Source organism: Anguilla anguilla, chromosome 14 (genome assembly GCF_013347855.1).
Source record: "Anguilla anguilla isolate fAngAng1 chromosome 14, fAngAng1.pri, whole genome shotgun sequence".
NCBI classification, from domain to species: domain Eukaryota; kingdom Metazoa; phylum Chordata; class Actinopteri; order Anguilliformes; family Anguillidae; genus Anguilla; species Anguilla anguilla.
Genome location: NC_049214.1, coordinates 22,545,329 through 22,564,024, shown reverse-complemented (window position 1 = coordinate 22,564,024; position 18,696 = coordinate 22,545,329). Strand labels below are relative to the sequence as shown.

The 18,696-nt window shown below is 40.3% G+C and overlaps 1 protein-coding gene across 1 annotated transcript; it reads left to right on the top strand.

Annotated features, from left to right (window-relative positions):
* Nucleotides 1-865: 865 nt before the first annotated feature.
* tek (TEK tyrosine kinase, endothelial) lies at nt 866-17,911 on the top strand. Its single transcript, XM_035392080.1, has 23 exons — nt 866-1,062; nt 6,670-6,966; nt 7,834-7,944; nt 8,391-8,543; nt 8,680-8,811; nt 9,189-9,326; nt 9,453-9,578; nt 9,933-10,078; nt 10,194-10,338; nt 10,654-10,812; nt 11,071-11,205; nt 11,503-11,790; nt 12,178-12,486; nt 13,085-13,245; nt 13,612-13,822; nt 14,173-14,283; nt 14,909-15,099; nt 15,474-15,587; nt 15,739-15,809; nt 15,951-15,991; nt 16,106-16,202; nt 16,638-16,737; nt 17,038-17,911. Exons 1-23 carry the CDS (start codon nt 1,014-1,016, stop codon nt 17,110-17,112), a joined length of 3,360 nt encoding a protein of 1,119 aa, XP_035247971.1. The 5' UTR covers nt 866-1,013; the 3' UTR covers nt 17,113-17,911.
* The last annotated feature ends 785 nt before the right edge of the window (nt 17,912-18,696 follow it).

The following is an 18,696-nucleotide window of genomic DNA, read 5'->3' as shown; positions in this document are numbered from 1 at the left end:
CAATTAAAAATATAAAAATTCTGGCTAGCTAAGGAATGATTTGTATGGTAGTTGTAGACACACAAATGGGGAATTACCATTACATTTAACTATGCAGAGTTCCTGAGTGTACCTTTCCTGCCATACCTGCAGATTGGAAACAAAAACATAAAATAAATGGTCACTTGGGCGGTCATGCACAGTGATATGATTACGGAATGGTAGCAAAATTCTAACATGACTAGAATGTACCACAGATAAAGAAAATAAGTAAATGAATGATCATACAGTACTGTAGGATAATTTGTCATTTTCTGAGAGCAGGAGCCATTGTTGGTTTAGTGCCAATTAATTAATTTTCCAGCGGTTAATCTCTCAGTGATTTATGTAATAGATTTATAGTACCTCAAAAAAGATATGCTATAAATATACTTTATGAGACAATGAATTCATAGATATGCAATATGAATTACATGAAAAGTAAACGTGCACATCGTCATTACTAATTCCCTATTATGGGAGGACAAAATGAAAACAACTTAAACTCTAATGTTCTTGGGCTCTCAGTTGGGCATTGAGGAAACAGTTTTCAGTCTCCTTGAATGTGTTAATATTGCACACAGGCTGCTGGCCTCGATCCCTCTATCTCCAACTCCCACAGGCAATCCACTTTCCTGTGCTGAGAGGAACCTTTGGGCTTGGGTTGAGGATCCACCCCAAAGGGCTGGTAGGAGCACAATTAATGTCAGACAATTGTTCAGATGGTGCCTTTCCCTTCCTTATATGAAAGGAAACAGGAAAAAGGAACTCCTACTCCCATTGCCTAGACTGCAGAGTAAGAGAAAGAGAGGGAGGGAGGGTGGGCGGGAGGGGAGTCAGTCGGGAGGGAGAGAGAGAACTTTGGCACTCCTGACCGTGCGAGATGTTCATGGAGGGGCTTTTCTGACACCCTCTGGGGTTCGGTCCGCTCCTTAGCCCCAAACCGCGGTCCGTACACGGATACAGACTCACGCCACCCCTTCAGGTGGAAAAGCATGGATTTCTTCCCTCTCGTTGTGCACTTGGTCTGCTGCTTGCTTTCAGGTAAGTGCCTCTTGTTAGTCTCAGAAATAGAACTGAGAGTTCCAGCGGTGATCCATACCTCATGGCTTGCCTATTGCCAAGCGTTTTAAAGACCAGTAGGCAGTTCAACACAATGAACTGTGGCCTGGAACTCTTTAGAGGAGCTTTTTAAAAGTAGCGAGGGGAGGGAAATATTGAAGTGGTTATTTCATGAAATCAAAGTTGTAAGCACTTTAATAATTACTATCTGTGGTTAATAACTGAGCACAAATAATGTACTTCAGTAATAATGAATGGTAGAAATAGGGCTCTGATTAATAGAATTACTGGCAGACAGGGCTACACTATGCACTGGTATACAATTTTATGTGTTTCCTCATAAATGATAGGCTTAAATGTGATTCAGCTTTTTGTAAGAAATACTTCCAAGCGTCATCAGCTATAACTGGTCACTGTGAAAATCTTGGTAAATATTGTTGTTTAACTTATGTTAAGTACTTGTCTATAAAATGTGTTCTCTGTGTGTATGTATGTATGTATGTATGTGTACATATATGTACACTGTATTTATAATTATCTGTAGAAAGTGTACAGTTAAGAAAAGTGAGTAGGTAGATGGTGATCAGCCAATCAGCATGTGGTTGTGATATAGATAGGTCCACACCTTTTAAGCACCTGAAAATCTCAGCAGCCTTATTTTCTGTTCATACTGTAAGAACTTGTGTGAAGTATATTTGGTCAGAATATTAACCCAACCCATGTGATGTCAATGGTTTTCAATATGTGCTTGCCATGATTCATGGTGGAAATGTTTGAGAAAAAAGGTTATCATTATGAACACAGAAATTATTAGAATTAATGAACCTGAAATTCCTACTGAGTACAGGATTCTTAGTGGGAAGCCCAGAGCCTGTAATGCTAACATGGACATGACTACCACAGTGGTTCAATGGTATAAAATCTGTGGTATAATATCTGAATGTATGCAGTTCTGTCATTGGTGATGTCTCTGTCACTGCCACTTGCATCTTGATTGCAGGGTTCCTAGCGATTACATTATTACATGTGCTCGCAAACATCTCTGGAATAGGTTCATAGAAAGAAAGGTGAATAACAGCTGATATACAGGTCCTATGAGAATATATGAGGGGCATCTGATCAATGTGGCCTGTACTCTGAATAATATAAGTATAAAATCATGAAGTAATACTATAAAAGAACAATTTGAAATGTATTCCAATAATGGAAAATAAATATGTGCAAAATAGTGTATTTTGGGATATGAAATCATGATGGTAAATTACATAAAGATTTTTTATTTTTTTTAAACGAGCTGGAACAGCAGCCCATTTCCTTTCTTCCCCCCTCCACCCACTTTCTCTGAACAAATTAGCTCATGACCCCCCCACACCCTCCTTTCATGTTGCCAATATATCACTCCCTCGCTGGCAAAAATAGTCTAGCTAAGCAGCTTTAATCAGCTTATTCAAAACAATGCAAGAGTCCTCTTACAGTCCAAGTGAACTTGAAATTACATTGAACAGACAAGGTTTATATACCATGAAATTAATAGTAGTTACATTTCAAAGTTTGAGTTGCTTGAGAGTAAATGTATAATTTGTGTTTATTAACTAATTTAACAGGAAAACACTGCATAGCATTATATCAGTATGTAACTGGGAGCATTATACCTAGTGTGCAAGTCTCATAGTTTAAACACTCTTTTGACTCTGCAGCACCTTAAGCTATGTGTCTCTTCAAACATTTCAATATAACACTCACATTGCCATTGCCAAACAGAACAAATTACTTCATCACAAGTTTTGTGGAAACATGGCTGACTTATACAAATTCATTTAACTGTAAATGGGCAGCTGGTCTTGTAAGATGTGATTCAGCAGGTTTTCTAGTTTTCTGTAATATATGACCTCACTTCACTGTGGACTTTTCCTTATTTGAGAAATAATATTTACAAAATTGATATCTGTAATACTGTTTGGCTTGTGTTCCATTCAGATGTTTTGAACATACAAACAAAGATTACATGTTCAATGAGGGATCTCTTTTTAAAGATTTTTGCAGATATGTTTTGTTCCATAGTTGTCCTGCTATGTAGACTACAGGCCTATCAGTATTGTTCACTCGTCTCTTGGCCAATACTAATTTCACTGTGTTAGATTATTGAATGAAGTAATGAATGCATGCTGGGCTGGCTTATCCTGCTAAGCCAATGGCTTTTAGTGTGGCTTCATGCTTCATGGTTTGTTTTGTAGTCTTTACAGTACCGTTGCCAACTAGTCTGGAAAGCCCTGCTGTAGTGTCACCCAGGGAAGACGGTCTAAGGCCATACAATGGCTGCATCTCAATGCACACAAGCAACTTATCTGGTTGTTTGGTCCTGCAGTGCCAACTGTGCACAAAGGGTATTTTTACCACAGCTGGTGAACTACGGAGTGAAAAGCAGCACCTACAATTTTCTGTGCTCTCCTGAATTGAAGCTGTAGCAATGATGAGATGGGGGTATGTGGCCTATTTTGGGATTTTTTTAACCCAGGTTCACCTTTTGATTAAAAAAGCTGACTTTTGGCTAAAATCTCCAGAACCTTCCTCAGAAAGCAGCTACGAGTAAAGAAAAAAAAAAAGAAAATAACGTTCCATGTTTGTGGCAAATTTATATTGCACAAACGTTGCTGTATGCCCTTGCACATATTTTTCCCTAAAGTGGTTAATCTTTAAGAACTTCCCTCGGACTAAAGACATGTAAAGTAAAAACAGATGTGATGAATCAGTTTGGTTTTAGAGAAATGCTTGGAACTCTTCATGGTGGCTATTTGACAGTAATCACTGAGATAGAACTCTCTCCCCCACCCCTGGGCCATAACCTTAGGGAGTAAAAAAAAAAAAACCTACATTGTGCACGAATGTAACTTTAGTGCTTTCTTCTTTTCCTTGCGTCAGACCTTATTGAAACTGAAAGATGCACCCTCTATGGTGCTGCTCATAATATATTTTGGAAAACAACGTATGACCCTTTATTTCAGTAAGAGAGTGTAATCAGTCATGTGATTTAGTACTTACTCTGTCTCATCTGTCATCCTAATAGCATTGTTAGTGCTCTTTGGGAGTTGGCTGGACAATAAAACATTTTCATCTGGCCCTGCCCAATTAACCCAAATAGCATTTAAAATGTCAGAGACCATGATGTCATATACTTAGCGCTGAACATAGCAAGAAATAGAATATATTAAAATGCTAGGAAATCCCTTTTTGAAGATTTTAGCACTGTCTCACATGGTTTAAGATTTTAGCACTGCCTCACATACCTCTCCTGCACCAACCCTGGTTGGAATGTTCATGCCAGTCATGTTTTATCTATTGCTTTTGATATTTGGACAAACATGCTGAGAATGTTTGCTGTGAACAACTAAAATAACACTAATGACAGCAAGGCACCTTTATTGTAGGTCTATGATTTTTAAAAAGACCAGTTTGACCTCTTTCAGGGCTTGTGATTTCACATACTTTGATATACCCACTTTCACTTCTGTTGCATGTGGTTTGAATGTTTTAACTAGAAGTGAGCCATGCCCAAAATTCTGTTGAAGAATCAAAATGTTGTCCAAATAGTTTGCTTTCCAAAGCTAATGGGTTGCCACTAAAAATGGGCAGGCCAGTTGGATAAGCTTTTGTTTCTTTTTTTTTTTGCAACAGAGTAACTTCCTCCAGAATGTGATCTCTCCTGCCACCACAACCACACTTGTAGAAATAATTGTGGGGTGTGGTTTTCCTCTTAACACCCTAAAACTAATGTACAAATGTGATCTTATAAAACATTTAAAGATTACGTAGATGTGGGCAAGTTACCCTGGTCTGAGACTTATCTGAGTCCTCAGGCTATACTATTGTCAGCAGTAAAAATCATTTCTGATGCACCAAACTGCTTCAGGAAAAAAACAAAATGGGGTTAGTATATATGACTTAATACTTATTTTTAACATTTGCTGGCTAGTTAAAAATAGTGAGTTTTTTATTTTTATGTTTTATTGCTGCCCAACCCAAAAGTGCCGATTCAGGATTTTCATTGTTGATTCAGTTGGCATATGCTGCACTTCCTCTGGGTGACAATCGTTTTATTTTTTTATTTTTATTTTTTTAACAATGCAGTTGTTTTATGAAGCTGTAATAATATTTTTATATTTGATGCCTCGATAATGTTTACAATACTTAAGATATTGATCAGGGTATTCCTACATTATTTAACAGATATGGATATTATTAGTCTCAGTTGAATAGCTTGGGTCCAGATTTTTCCTTGTTTTCACACACGAGATTAGATGCTAATCTTTAGTATGTCCATGCTAATGGTCTCACAAATGTCATTTCCAGGGTACATAAAAATGTACGGGATGCTGCTTTTGTCAACATGATACTCCCTTGAAGGCCGCACACTTAGGCTACACTGTACAAGAAAACAGCTGCTACTGACATGTTTAATGTTGCTTCAGATAGCCCTACTACACCCAGTGTCCCTGTACGTGTAATCCTGACTATGAATGCTTAGGGTGAATGATAATCAGGGTGATATAACCATCAGATTGTTTTCATTTTTTACAGTACTATAAGATAAACCAGAATTTAAAAAAGAAACCAGAACCAAATAAATCAGAATTGAATTAGCATCAAATTTTAAGAAGTACATTTGAACCAATGCAAAAAAAGTCTAATCTTTCATATTTTAAAAATATATTTAAATATATTAATAGAAATACTGTAAACTAATGTAAAATTAAAATGATAGTCTGATTTTAGAAATATTAATTCAATATCAATACTGCTCATGTGAAAATTTAAATAGATAAATTGTGCTGCATTTTCTTTTGCCCAGGACAATATTTTATTATTATGATGAATGCATAAACCTTTCATATGATGCAATGGTTTCAATATAACTTTGCTCTGATAAATGAATGAAAAAGAGTGATTGAGATAATATTGGGAGCAATATGAAGGTATGCATGTGGAACAGGGCTTTATTTGATTTCCTTTTGTGTTTCCCCTCATGACAGTATGTAAGTGGGCTATGTATGAATTTACAACATGAATATGCAGACCACAGGCTATTTGTTACATCCCAAAATCCACCTGCATTACTATAAACACGTATACGCTAGTGGATGTAACACGAGCCCACTTCAACAATAACCACAATGTGAAAGAAGACTCAGTTGAGCATAAAGTGATGTAAAAAGACAGGTGAGTGTTTATTGTACAGTAAAGCAGGGTGATGCATCCTAAAGATGCAGATATCCTAAAGATGTTAAAAGCATATACACAAGCTCAGCGTAGGTTGCTGGATCTCAAAAGGCAGCCAGTGGGTAGATGGAACTCCGTTCAGAAGTCTGTCCTAGAATCCCTCGTTGATGTTGAGTAGGAACAATGTCTGCAATGTTATGAGCCTTTTAAGTTGCAGTCATGCAGAAGGCCAATGGATATGGTTCTGCATTCATATTTGGAAAACAGAAAACATGTAGGAAAAGAAATAATACAGAATATACTCTCTTGATGGTCTGAACTCTTTTGATAGAGCACAGGTGGTGAGGATAGCACTGTCTTCTGTTTTTGTTTTAGGTGACGCGCTCGAAATTGCTGACTTGACTTTGGTGAATCCAGAGGCGGTGGTGACTAGCTCAGAGTCCTCCCTGCACTGCGTCAGCAGTGACTGGAAGACTTTGGACACACTTAGCGTGGGACAGGACTTCCCTGTACCTCAGCAAAACCTGCAGGTCACTCAGGACAAGGACTATCGAGTTGCTTCAAAGGTTACCTGGAAAACACGGAACGTTGACGTCTTTGGAGTTTTCTACTGTAGAATCAGAAATTCTGACTCCATGGGTAAAGTGTATACCTTAAGGATGCTAAATGAAGGTACAGAATTATGACTTTATGTCCTGTTTATGTAATTGCATTAAAATACTGGTTTATGAGTGTTTTACTATATCTATGTTTGAGGTCAGACCAGGGAAATATGAGGGGTGCTTTTTTAAAGAGACTCTGGCACGAAGACGGTTTACAGTTCAAATACAGAAGAAAATTGGGTAAAAAGACATTAACTGATATATCCACAATATATGCACAAATATAGGTAGGAGTAAATTTGTCTATAGGAATTGTGGATGTATCATTTAATGTGAATGATAGGAGAGTTTAAAAAGGCAGGCCCAAAAGTAATCTATGGCCTGTGAGGTCAGCTGTAAGATGTATTCAGATCGGAATCCAGGCAGCCAGGCTATTTGAGCATCCCTATATTATGCTCCTTCTCATATGACCTTGCATTGGATAAACAACAGCATGACAGATGCCAAGATTCTGTTCACATTGGCTCAAGCTGAAATCGAAGCGGAGGAACACTTGGTATAGAAAGTGTGAAGTGCAGCACTTTCGTTGGCATTAGCTTAGATTGTGTATGATTTTAAATGTGCATTACTTAACTTGTAATTGCTTTCATGTATGTTTTGCATTTGGGAGAATCAGATTATTTAGGATACAATACAGTTTTGGCCAGATAGTTCAAGTTGAAATGTCTGGCCAGATTTGAACACAAAAAAGAGACTGGATGAAAGGACCAGAGAACTTCAATAAGCAATGATTTCCTGTCTCAGTGTTTGTTGACATAAGCTTTCTCCCAGTGCAGTGAAAACTGATTTAATTTCCTGTAAATGGCATTGCATAATGACTACATTATATTATAAATTACATGGTTGTAATAAAACCCTTTTTTGTTTCTCTTTAAAGCTGCATTCCATCCAGACTCTTTAACTTTCACGGCCAGTCTTGGGGAAAGCATCAATGTTTCCTTCACTCGCAAGAAGATTGTTGCAGAGGATGCATACATTTTTAGAAATGGTAAGAGACTGTTTGTCTGAGGAGGTTTGTTAAACATACATTGCAAGATTGTGCACATGAGAAATATTCATGCTTGGCTCAGCAAAGTGAAACAGAGGTACATTAAATAACTGTGCTTCATAGCATGTAGTTTTCTGTGCATACTGCATTTTAAACCTGCAAATGCCATGCCTGGAATGGTTAGTTTTACCTGTACATGTCTGGTGGAAACTGAACTTCGGTGGATTGTAAGGCCCATTAACCCTTTAAGGTCTAAGATCACAAATATGTGATTATATTTGACTATATGCTGATGTTACAATCACTACTGGTATTCGAAATCGATGGAGTTCTAGAACACTGACTTCGAATTTAGAAAAAAAAGTTACTGAAAACCTGCTCTTCAAAGGGTTGAAAAGTAGAGTACAGGGCCAGGTTCCCAGGTTTCACATTTTCCTCCTCCTCAGGTTCCTTCATTCACTCCGTGCACAGAAACGAAATTGGCGACACCCTGCAGTACCCCATAAGCAGTGTTGCAGTTGAACATGCAGGCTTCTTCACAGTCAGATACATTTCTGAGACCATGCCTTCCTCTGCAATCACCAGGCTGATAGTAAGAAGTTAGTGCTACTGTGATCTTTTTTTCCTCTGCCTTTTAGTTGATGCTATTTTTAATGTTAAGCTGTATTGATGGTGTTTTTCTTGATTGTATTTCTTATATTGTAAAAATGAATTTGGTTTTTTCTTTTTAACTAGGCTGCCCCACTGGGTATTGGGGTGCTCAGTGTTCACAGACCTGTCCCAAGTGTCTCAATGGGGGCCTGTGTCACGACAAGACTGGAGAATGTGTCTGTCCCCCCGGATTCAAAGGGCAGGCCTGCGAAGTTGGTAAATGGCTCCTGTCATAAACATAGCTTAGTTTCCATTAATTGGGGTGTGGAGTATGCAGTGTGTGTGTGTGTGTGTGTGTGTGTGTGTTTGTGTGTGTGTACGCCGTGCATGCATGAAGCAGTGTGGACATCCTTTGGAGATGTCATACAGGTTGTCACATGAATTAAAATATTTCTTCAGCCTGAGATTACTTTACTTCTAGAGATCAATTAATAAGCTGAATGTCCTCATATTACAACAAAATTAGGCTGGCTAGTAGCAGGCAAGCCATTAGTAAAGTGGATCCTCCTCTCCTGATCATTTCCATATCATCCAGGTGACGCTGGCACAGACGTGCGGTAATGATGTGTAATGAAGCGTTTGATCTCTTGCAGTGTGCGGGAAGGGCAGGTTTGGCCGAATGTGTAAAGACAGGTGTAGAGACGGCTACTGTTGGTCAATGGTCTTCTGCCTTCAAGATCCCTATGGCTGCTCCTGTGCTACAGGCTGGTGGGGTTTGAACTGCAGCGAAGGTGAGGTCAGATGATATTTAACACTAAATATCATGGTGGTGTCTGTCCCATGATTCATTTGCCCTTTTGTAGAAGATTAGAAGATGTGTTTTCCGTGCTCTGATTGGTTTCTCCTTGTGTTTTTAGCCTGCCCCCCTGGTTTCTATGGTGCAGGCTGTAAGCTGCGGTGTGAGTGTGGGGGCCGAGGCAAGTGTGACCGGTTCCGTGGGTGTGTGTGCGCGGGACGACACGGCTCTCGCTGCGAGAACGAAGGTACGCCGGGCTCATGTTGTCACTCCCACTCAGAGCTTCACCTGCAGTACAACTTGTATGGTAGCAAATGCTGCCACAAAGTGATAGTCATCACCATACTGCACTGTTTAACTGGAACAATTCTGTCTCCTGATTGTCCTCTATACTTGACCTGATTTCATGCAAAACAGATGACTACTGTACCTGTGCAACTTATTAAAGAAAATAAAAAGTAAAATAATAATAACGTGTTCACATGAAAGTTAAATCACAGCCCAAATGCACATTTCTTTACATTGTGTGTGATAAATGTACACATACAGCCTGTAGCATTCTTGTACCAGAAGAAAATATAATATTTTTGTTTACTTTTAGATCAAGCACCTTCTGTGATCAGCAGTCTTTTGGATACAGAGCTGAATGCTGGGGTCGTCTACATGCTCAACTGCACTGCCCAGGGCTATCCAGCACCACTACATGGAGAGATAGAGCTGATCAAACCAGATAAAACAAGAATATATGTGAGGATCAAACAACATATGTAATGGCACTTCATATCATGTGAAGCAAATGGCACTTATATTATGTTACAATATAAAATATAAGCTGTGTTATATACTTTTTATTTTATTTTAGGCGACAGATACGGACACCGTGAACAACCAAACCACTTCCCAGTTCAAGGTGGACAAAATCACGGTGCACGATGCTGGCCGATGGCTCTGCCAAGTGAAAACAACAGCCGGACAGGCAGAAAAAGATTTTATCGTCACTGTCAAAGGTGAGAGAATAGGAACAGTCGGACTGGCAACAGTAGGATTGCCTTTGCCTACTGTTAAAAAGATGCCTTATTGGGAAGTGACCTTCAATTTGCATGAATTTTCTTATTTTATCCATTTCGGAATCGCTAGGTTTATGTTAGCCTTACGTTATTAGTATTCTACCTTCATATACGATGTCTGGGCTATGTGGCTCTGCCTGTTTTGATGTCAATCAGCTTTACTGATAATGTCACTTGGAAGCCCTTCACCCATTTTGCCTACATTTTTTAGCCTGTATATTAAAGGAGGCCAATGCCGATGCATGTCTTTTCCAGTGCCCCCAAAGCCCCAGTACCCTCCTGTGTTGAATGGAAGTGGACCGTATCACCTGATCATCTCAGTCAACAAAGAGTCATATAGCGGGGATGGTCCGGTTAACTCAGTGAAGGTTGTTTATAAGCAGGTCAACTCTACTTCGTGGGAGACAACTGAAGGTACGCGCATTAATTTTCATGATTATTCTAACCCAGCCTTGAGCTTTCGTTACTCAGTGAGCCGTTTACTAAAGCTTCACAGACTCGTGCCATTACAAGACTCAGTCAGTCTTCCTGCCATGCATCCTGTCCTTAACTTTGAGCAAATTATCATGACAGGATGAAAATAAGTACTGCTTCTAAAATTGTTACCTATTGTGTGTTTGGAAGCTTTTGCAGTGAATCGTTGAGCACATTTAGGATTTTGTGTGTTGTTAGTGACTGGGCCGCTGGTAAAGCTGGAGAACCTGACCCCGTGTACTCAGTACATCACCTTCGTTCAGCTGAGTCGCCGTGGGTTTGGAGGGACCGGCTTCCCTGGGCCAGAGGCCATCTTCTCAACCTCTGTATTCGGTAAGAGCTGTTCCAACTGGCTAAGGCAGCAGAAGGTTGGAAGGACAGAGGAGCAGATGGAAATTCAGGCTGTAGTAATTCGGACTGAAAGTTCATTTTCTTAAATTGAGAATACACTTAAAAAGAAAAGGCCTGGATTCTGTTGAATGATTAGCAAAGACAGATACTCAAACCTATGGAATTACTTCCATGTGCAAGCAATTTCTGTTCATACCAAGTGCAATTACAAACTGATCTGTGAATCAGAGTCTTTATCTGAGTCTTTGTTAGTATTCATCACTCTTTCTCCCTGGCCAGATCTTCCACTCCTCACCAGGGTCAGCCTGGTTCCACTGAACCAGACCTCCCTCAGTCTCTCTTGGGACCCGGTGAAGGGGGTCACTAAGGAGTCCTGGTCGTACCTGGTGGAGTGTGTTCAGGCCTCGGCGCCAGAAAACCTTAAGAAGTACCATCTGCCAAAGAACTCCACGGGCCTGAGTCTGACGGGCCTGAAGCCCAGGCAGAAGTACGAGTGCGAAGTCCATGTGATGAGCAATTCAGGGAGCCTGTACTGCCAGCCGGTGTCCACCTGGACCCTTAGCAACGGTGAGGCTAACGATGACGATGGCTTGTGGGCATGAGCTGAGGAACACAAGGTGTCTCTTTGATATCCTCCTCCTAAGACCCTAAGGCAATTCATTTTGTCTACTGTAAGGGACATGAGTCTCTGGTCTTAATTTTTTTTTTAAAACTATACATTTTACTAAGCTGAGACCTATACTATTATTCATGACACTTCTATTGTTTCAAAATTAAGATACTTTAACATTTCTTATGGTCTCAGGTGGACATGATACCACTGCTAGTGTATTGGGACTAGCAGTGACACAGTCGAAAGATGTTACTTTGTCCCATTCAGATATTTGCCAATTTGGTTTAGCATGTTTGGCACAGAATTCACTTGAATGATATGGCATTTCTATGCTTCGGCAGAGCGACCGCCAGCACCGTTTGGCGTCATGAGTTGCAACATCAGCGACTCCTCCGCCGTCATCACTTGGTCCCTGGAAGAGGGGCACTCGATCTCCAGAGTTATCGTCCGCTTCCAGAACACTGAGCGGGCCGACTACAGCCAGCAGGCGGAGATCAACGTGCACGACCAGCAGCACATGCAGTTCCAGATCCGGGGCCTCAGGCCCAACACGCCTTACAGGGTGGAGATCTGGGCCGAGAACAACATTGGGAAGAGCCTCGACATCCGGACCATCCGTATCGAGACGCTGTCACCTCAAGAGGGCTCTCGTGAGTTATAATATGTCCCTGACCTTTATTCTGCACTTAGAATAGAATGCAGCCTTTTCAATATCCTTAACTTGAGCAGCCTTCACAATTAAGCAAATTGTTATTATGCTTATTAAAGTTTCCACTGTAAAAAAATTCCATTGGGGTCTGACGTGTCACTTCACAAACTTTCTTTAAGCATTACTTCAAAAAAAATAAAATAAATGCCAGTTTTGGTGTATGGAGCTAGATTTTTTCTGCCAATACAAATACAAATTCATGACTCTTAAAAAATCTTAAGTCCCAGCATGCCTTACTGTGAAACAACAAGCCTGTTTTTGAAGAACAGGAAACACATATGTTTTTTGTAAATAAAAATTGCATGCTAGGAAATGTGCTAATAGAAGGGTGTCTAGTAGATAAAGTAGATTTTAAAAAATTCCTCATAGATATGCAACTGATGATATGTTTTACCACCAATCTTTCTCTGGCATTTCAAAACACTTTAACAGTGTACCACAGTACAAGTGAAATATATGCTGAACATATGAAGCTCTCAATCAGTCCTGCTTGTGGATGGTGTTCTGAGTGACTCACAGCAAAGGGCTTCTCTCCACAGGGTTCTATGGGTTTGGCAGTGAGGGAAACATGCTGTTCTTTGCCATCCTGGGCTCGGCTGGAATGACCTGCATCACCATCTTGCTGGCCTTCTGCATTGTGCTACAGCTGAAGAGGGCCACGTTTCAGCGCAGAATGGTCCAGGCCTTCCAGAACATTGTGGTATGTTCTACCTGCTCTGCCAAAAAAGGTGGCATTGTAGGATAGTGGTTTGGTAAATGTTCATGCTAGAATGAGCTGCATGTTGGATTCCAAGTGGGCCAGTGCTGTTGTAACCTTCAACAAGGTACAGTCCTTAGCCTCAATTGGACAAATAAGCGGCTGCATTCATTGTATTACCACATACAGTGCCTGAATGAATTTATGTAAGTCACTTATAATAAAAGCATTTGCTCATAAATAAAGGATGTAATGTCATGCAATTCAAAGAATGCTTTTCTGCCTTGAGGCCCATCATGTGCTGTGGATCTAGGAGGGGAAAGTGACAAAAACATGGCTTACATTTGAATCCCATTGTCTTCTATACAGAGGGAGGAGCCTGTGGTACAGTTCAGCTCGGGCTCCCTCAGCATGCCAAAGAAATCCAAGAACCCGGCCCAGCCGGTGGCCTACCCAGCGCTGGAGTGGAATGACATCAAGTTCCAGGATGTCATTGGCGAGGGCAACTTTGGTCAGGTTCTGAAGGCACGGATTAAGAAGGATGGCCTTAGGATGGATGCCGCGATCAAGCGGATGAAAGGTGAAACCACAAGAAGGCCTAATACTCTGTGCACTGTACAAGCATGCTAACACAAGGTTTGCACTGTAAAGCAGCCCTCCCTTACATAGCGAACCCAAGGAGTCCTACAGTTTTATGATAGCTGATACGATACACTGCATTTAGTAATAATGTAGTCTACATGCAGGGAGAAATTTGGGATGCAGCTTGGATGAATTACCAGGTTTCCACCCAGGGAGGAGAGAAATAAACCACTTTGCGTTTGTGGTTTATTTCACAACTGCGATGTTTCCCTTTTGTGTCTAGGATATTGTTCTATTTAGACAAGGCAAAATATGTTAGAGCTTTGCTTGATGTGCCTCTCTACACAGAGTACGCCTCTAAAGATGACCATAGGGATTTTGCTGGGGAACTGGAGGTGCTCTGCAAACTTGGCCATCACCCCAACATCATCAATCTGCTGGGTGCCTGTGAACACAGAGGTACTATTTCTCTGCTGATGATAATGCATCATAATAATAATTATGTCATACATTTATTTAATCCTTTTCTCACACTTCAGCTTTACAGTGCTTTACAGTGACGAGGGGAAAACTCTCCTCAACCACCACCAATGTCTAGCGCCCACCTGAGTGATGCACGACAGCCATTTTGTGCCTGAACACGCATCACACATTAAACTGGGGATGATTAGGTGGCAGGTTGAGAGAGCCAGATCAGGAATTTAGCCAGGGCACCAGGGAGACTCTTTGCAATAAGTATTGTGGGATCTTTAATGACCACTGTGAGTCCGGACCTGTCTCATCCGAAAGATGGCCATTTCAGTGCTCTGTGTCTCTGCTGAAATAAAAGCATGCACATTGCCAAGAAAGGAACTGTAATGAAACATAATGGGTATTGAGCACTCAAGAGTACAGGCTAAAAAGCTACTACACTGCAAACATGTCACCACAGCACTTCAACGTTGCACAACACCTCTATTATTTGTTCATGCCTCACTCCACCAGTTGAATGAGGTGGAGATTAATTTGATCAGTAAGACCTACACATCCACAGGCCTTGACTGCTACTTCCAAACCAGCTAACCGTGCCTTCTCGTGCTCTCAGGATATCTGTACCTGGCGATCGAGTACGCCCCCCACGGCAACCTCCTGGACTTCTTACGGAAGAGCCGAGTCCTGGAGACGGACCCCGCCTTCGCCATCGCCAACAGCACCGCCTCCACCCTCTCCTCCCAGCAGCTGCTGCATTTCGCCGCTGACGTGGCGCGGGGCATGGACTACCTCAGCCAGAAGCAGGTGAGCATGCTTCTCGTAAAGCGAGGCTGAATGACCTCTTCCAGCGAAGATGGGGGATTGAGTCATGCACAAGGAAGAGATAAACAAAATTCTGGCTATTTTTTTTAAAGCAACATACATTTTAAACATGTTGACATTTGTGTCTGTATTATGATAATGAGACTAAAATTCAGAATGACAAAAATGAGTGCTTGTGTATATGTACATGGGTCAGGCATCCAGATAGCATATGTCTAAAATATGTTTGGTCAAATTCAGTGGAAAGTCTTTATGTGTAATAATGGCTACTGCATATTTAGGCGGCTATTCATTTAGTTTTATAGCATGAATTATGCAAATCAGCTGACTGTTAATATGGAGCTTTGGATCTTCAGTTTATCCACAGGGACCTCGCTGCCAGAAACATCCTGGTTGGGGAAAATTTTGTGGCCAAGATAGCAGACTTTGGACTCTCTAGAGGGCAGGAGGTTTATGTGAAGAAGACAATGGTACAGCATGGTTAACTTTAATTCTTAAAACAACAAGCCGTTGTATGTACAGTACAGCATATGTGTTTGCCTGTCATGATTTGAGAACTCTGAACACTTTATCTTTTCACTTGTGTGCCTCAAGCTGATTTCTGTTGTTTGCCTTTCACAGGGAAGACTGCCAGTACGATGGATGGCTATCGAGTCGCTGAATTACAGCGTTTACACCACAAACAGCGATGTGTAAGGATTCAAGGCCTCTTGAGCTGAAACAGTAACCGAAGCAGAGTGTATTGAGAAAGCTTGGATGAAACATTTCAGTAATTTACTAAATGAAATGCTATGATGCCCTGATGTTAACTGTTTCTATCACTTCATTCTCAGATGGTCCTATGGCGTGCTCCTCTGGGAGGTGGTAAGCTTAGGTTAGTGTTGGTTACGGTCAACTGCTGGACTTGCCTGAATATCTAATGTGAAACCAATGTGAGTCCAGTACGCCTCATATGGTAACGCTGGTTGGCTCCTGTGTGTAACTGCAGGTGGTACACCATACTGCGGGATGACTTGTGCCGAACTGTACGAGAAACTTCCCCAAGGATACAGACTGGAGAAACCCCTGAACTGCGACGATGAGGTGTAAGTCATGCGTGCTTTCTTTAGTGCAGTTAATGTTGAAAGTCATAAGCAGATGTCAGTAGTTTAGGTTTAGTGTGGTGATTGTGACGTACAGCATACTGGCTAAGATAGTGACTTGGTGTGGCATTTTTGGGTGTTAGAGATAAGAGCAGTACTATAGTGAGTAACTTTGTTATCCAGCCAATGCAAAATTTGAAAACATTTCACAAAACTGAGCTACGTACACATAACCTGTATCATTTCATAATATCTGAAATTACACTTTGGGAACTGTATTCAATAAACTGTAATTTATTTAATGAGGCCAACCCCTCCAGCAGCAGAGTTGGTGACTTGGTCATTTCAGCCGTAGAACTGAAATCATTTAGGCCAGTGCCACACCGCTGATGTCACGTGACTATCTTACACACACATCCCTACCCCTCTTGGGTCCAGATATGACCTCATGAGACAGTGCTGGAGAGAGAAGCCATATGAGAGGCCCTCGTTCGCCCAGATCCTGGTGTCACTCAACAGGATGCTGGAGGAGAGAAAGGTAAGACCAGAAGAATAATCCCAACTGTATACCTTTACACAGCATCCCTTTTTGCTGTGCAAAACGCATGATATTTCCAGTCAAAAACACAAGGTTGCATTCATATAAAACTCAATATAAAAACTGTACTTGCAATCATACATAATAGCACTGTAGCTTGTAAGATATGATGCATGTTTTCTCAGCGTATTTGTTGTCATGTGACTGAAATAAAAGTGATGTCTCCTAATAAAAATCTTGATACTCATCAGGTGTGATGCTTGGTGCTTACTGAATTTCTGTTCTTATTTTCATTTTTAGACCTACGTGAACACCACCCTGTATGAGAAGTTTACCTATGCAGGCATTGACTGCTCAGCAGAAGAAGCTGGATGATCAATTTTTATTCCTCAAGAGTAGCTTTTGTCTTCCTACGTATCCTTCATGTACTATATTACATCAGAGTTTAAGCAATCCTGTAACAAGGATTCATGGACTAGTATTTTGCACACATTGTGTATTGCATTTTATATAAACATATACTAACCCAGGGGTTAATAATCTAAATATAATCATTTTTATACTCTTCATCTATTGTGAATAGAAATTGTTTTTGATATAAACATTTGATGCTGACTTTGAAAATACATTGTTTTAAAAATTATTTTCCATCCAGCACATTCTCCCTCTGGTATGTTTATATATCCTGTAAATAGTCAATTCTGAGAAGCATTGCAAAGATAACCTTGATCTTGATCTACAGGGACAAATGGAAGGTTTATTTTGGAAATGGTTTTGTGTGAATGTAACTTTCCTGTAAACGTATAATCTATGCATGGTATCAATGCATGTTCAAAGCTGTTTCATATTTGTCTGAGAAAAGGAGAACTTGTTTTTGTTGAGCTAAAACTGAATGACATGAATAAAAAACGATAAAATGAATATTGTGATAGCATACATTCAGCAAGTGTTTTCACTTTTAACTAAAACCATCAGAGCATCATATTGCATATCACATACCCCTGCATTCATTCTATGATCATATTTCATTGTACCTGGATTTCCTGTATCTTTTATGCCAAATGAGAAATGTTTACACTTCTTGCAAACAGCCATGATTAAAGCTGGTTCACCCTTGATTGAAAAAAAATTATATAACATAGATTGGTAAAATGTGATAAAAAATGTATTTACGGATTATGTTTATCCAGAGTGTTTTTTGCAATTTTTAAAAGTTACATTTCTGCATATGATGTGAATATAGGCTTATTAAAACTGAATGTACCTTTATAATTGCTTTAATGAATCAAATGGTTACTTCAATTCAGTATTGTCTCAGTTGAAGAAAAACAACATCCTCCATTTTACTAATGGATGGACATTTCAAAGCACAAGTTCTGTAGCAAACCTGTAAGCGTTTCTCCCCGACCCAGGAGGTTCATTGACCTCACTACGATCACTTGGAACTTTTCTGTTCTTCTCTTCAGTTTAATCCAAAGCATTCCCCCATCCCCCATGCCCCAGATCACTTGTAAAATTTATTACTCCTCAAAAACCAGATTCTGGAATGATTTGTCAGTGCCGATACCTCTGGAGGGAGTTTTGTAAGAGGGTTATAACTAAGGCTTAAGAAATAACAGTTACCAGACACCACGTCCATATCTACAAAGTCTCAAACAAGTCAACTAATGGTTCAGTTCTTGTGGCACATATTGGATCAAACAGAAATTCACTGTGAGGGATTTCAGCTCAGACCGAATGCATTGTTTCCTACAATAAGAGACCAAATGCATCCCTGTTTCTGGTAAACCAGCATGCAAAGCTTAAAACAGAAAATAAATCATAATCAGACTGTGGCCACAGGGGACCTGGTCTTTCTAAGGTTCCACAGATCCATTGGAAATGAACAATTTAATTTTAATTTTATTAGCCATTAAAACAACATCACTGATACACTACACATGTGGACATTTTGAGTTC

Coding starts and splice junctions, on each gene's coding strand:
- tek (XM_035392080.1), top strand. CDS start 1,014: ATGGATTTCTTCCCTCTCGTTGTGCACTTGGTCTGCTGCTTGCTTTCA. Junction 9,579..9,932: donor CTCTCGCTGCGAGAACGAAG/GTACGCCGGGCT, acceptor GTTTACTTTTAG/ATCAAGCACCTTCTGTGATC. Junction 12,487..13,084: donor GTCACCTCAAGAGGGCTCTC/GTGAGTTATAAT, acceptor TTCTCTCCACAG/GGTTCTATGGGTTTGGCAGT.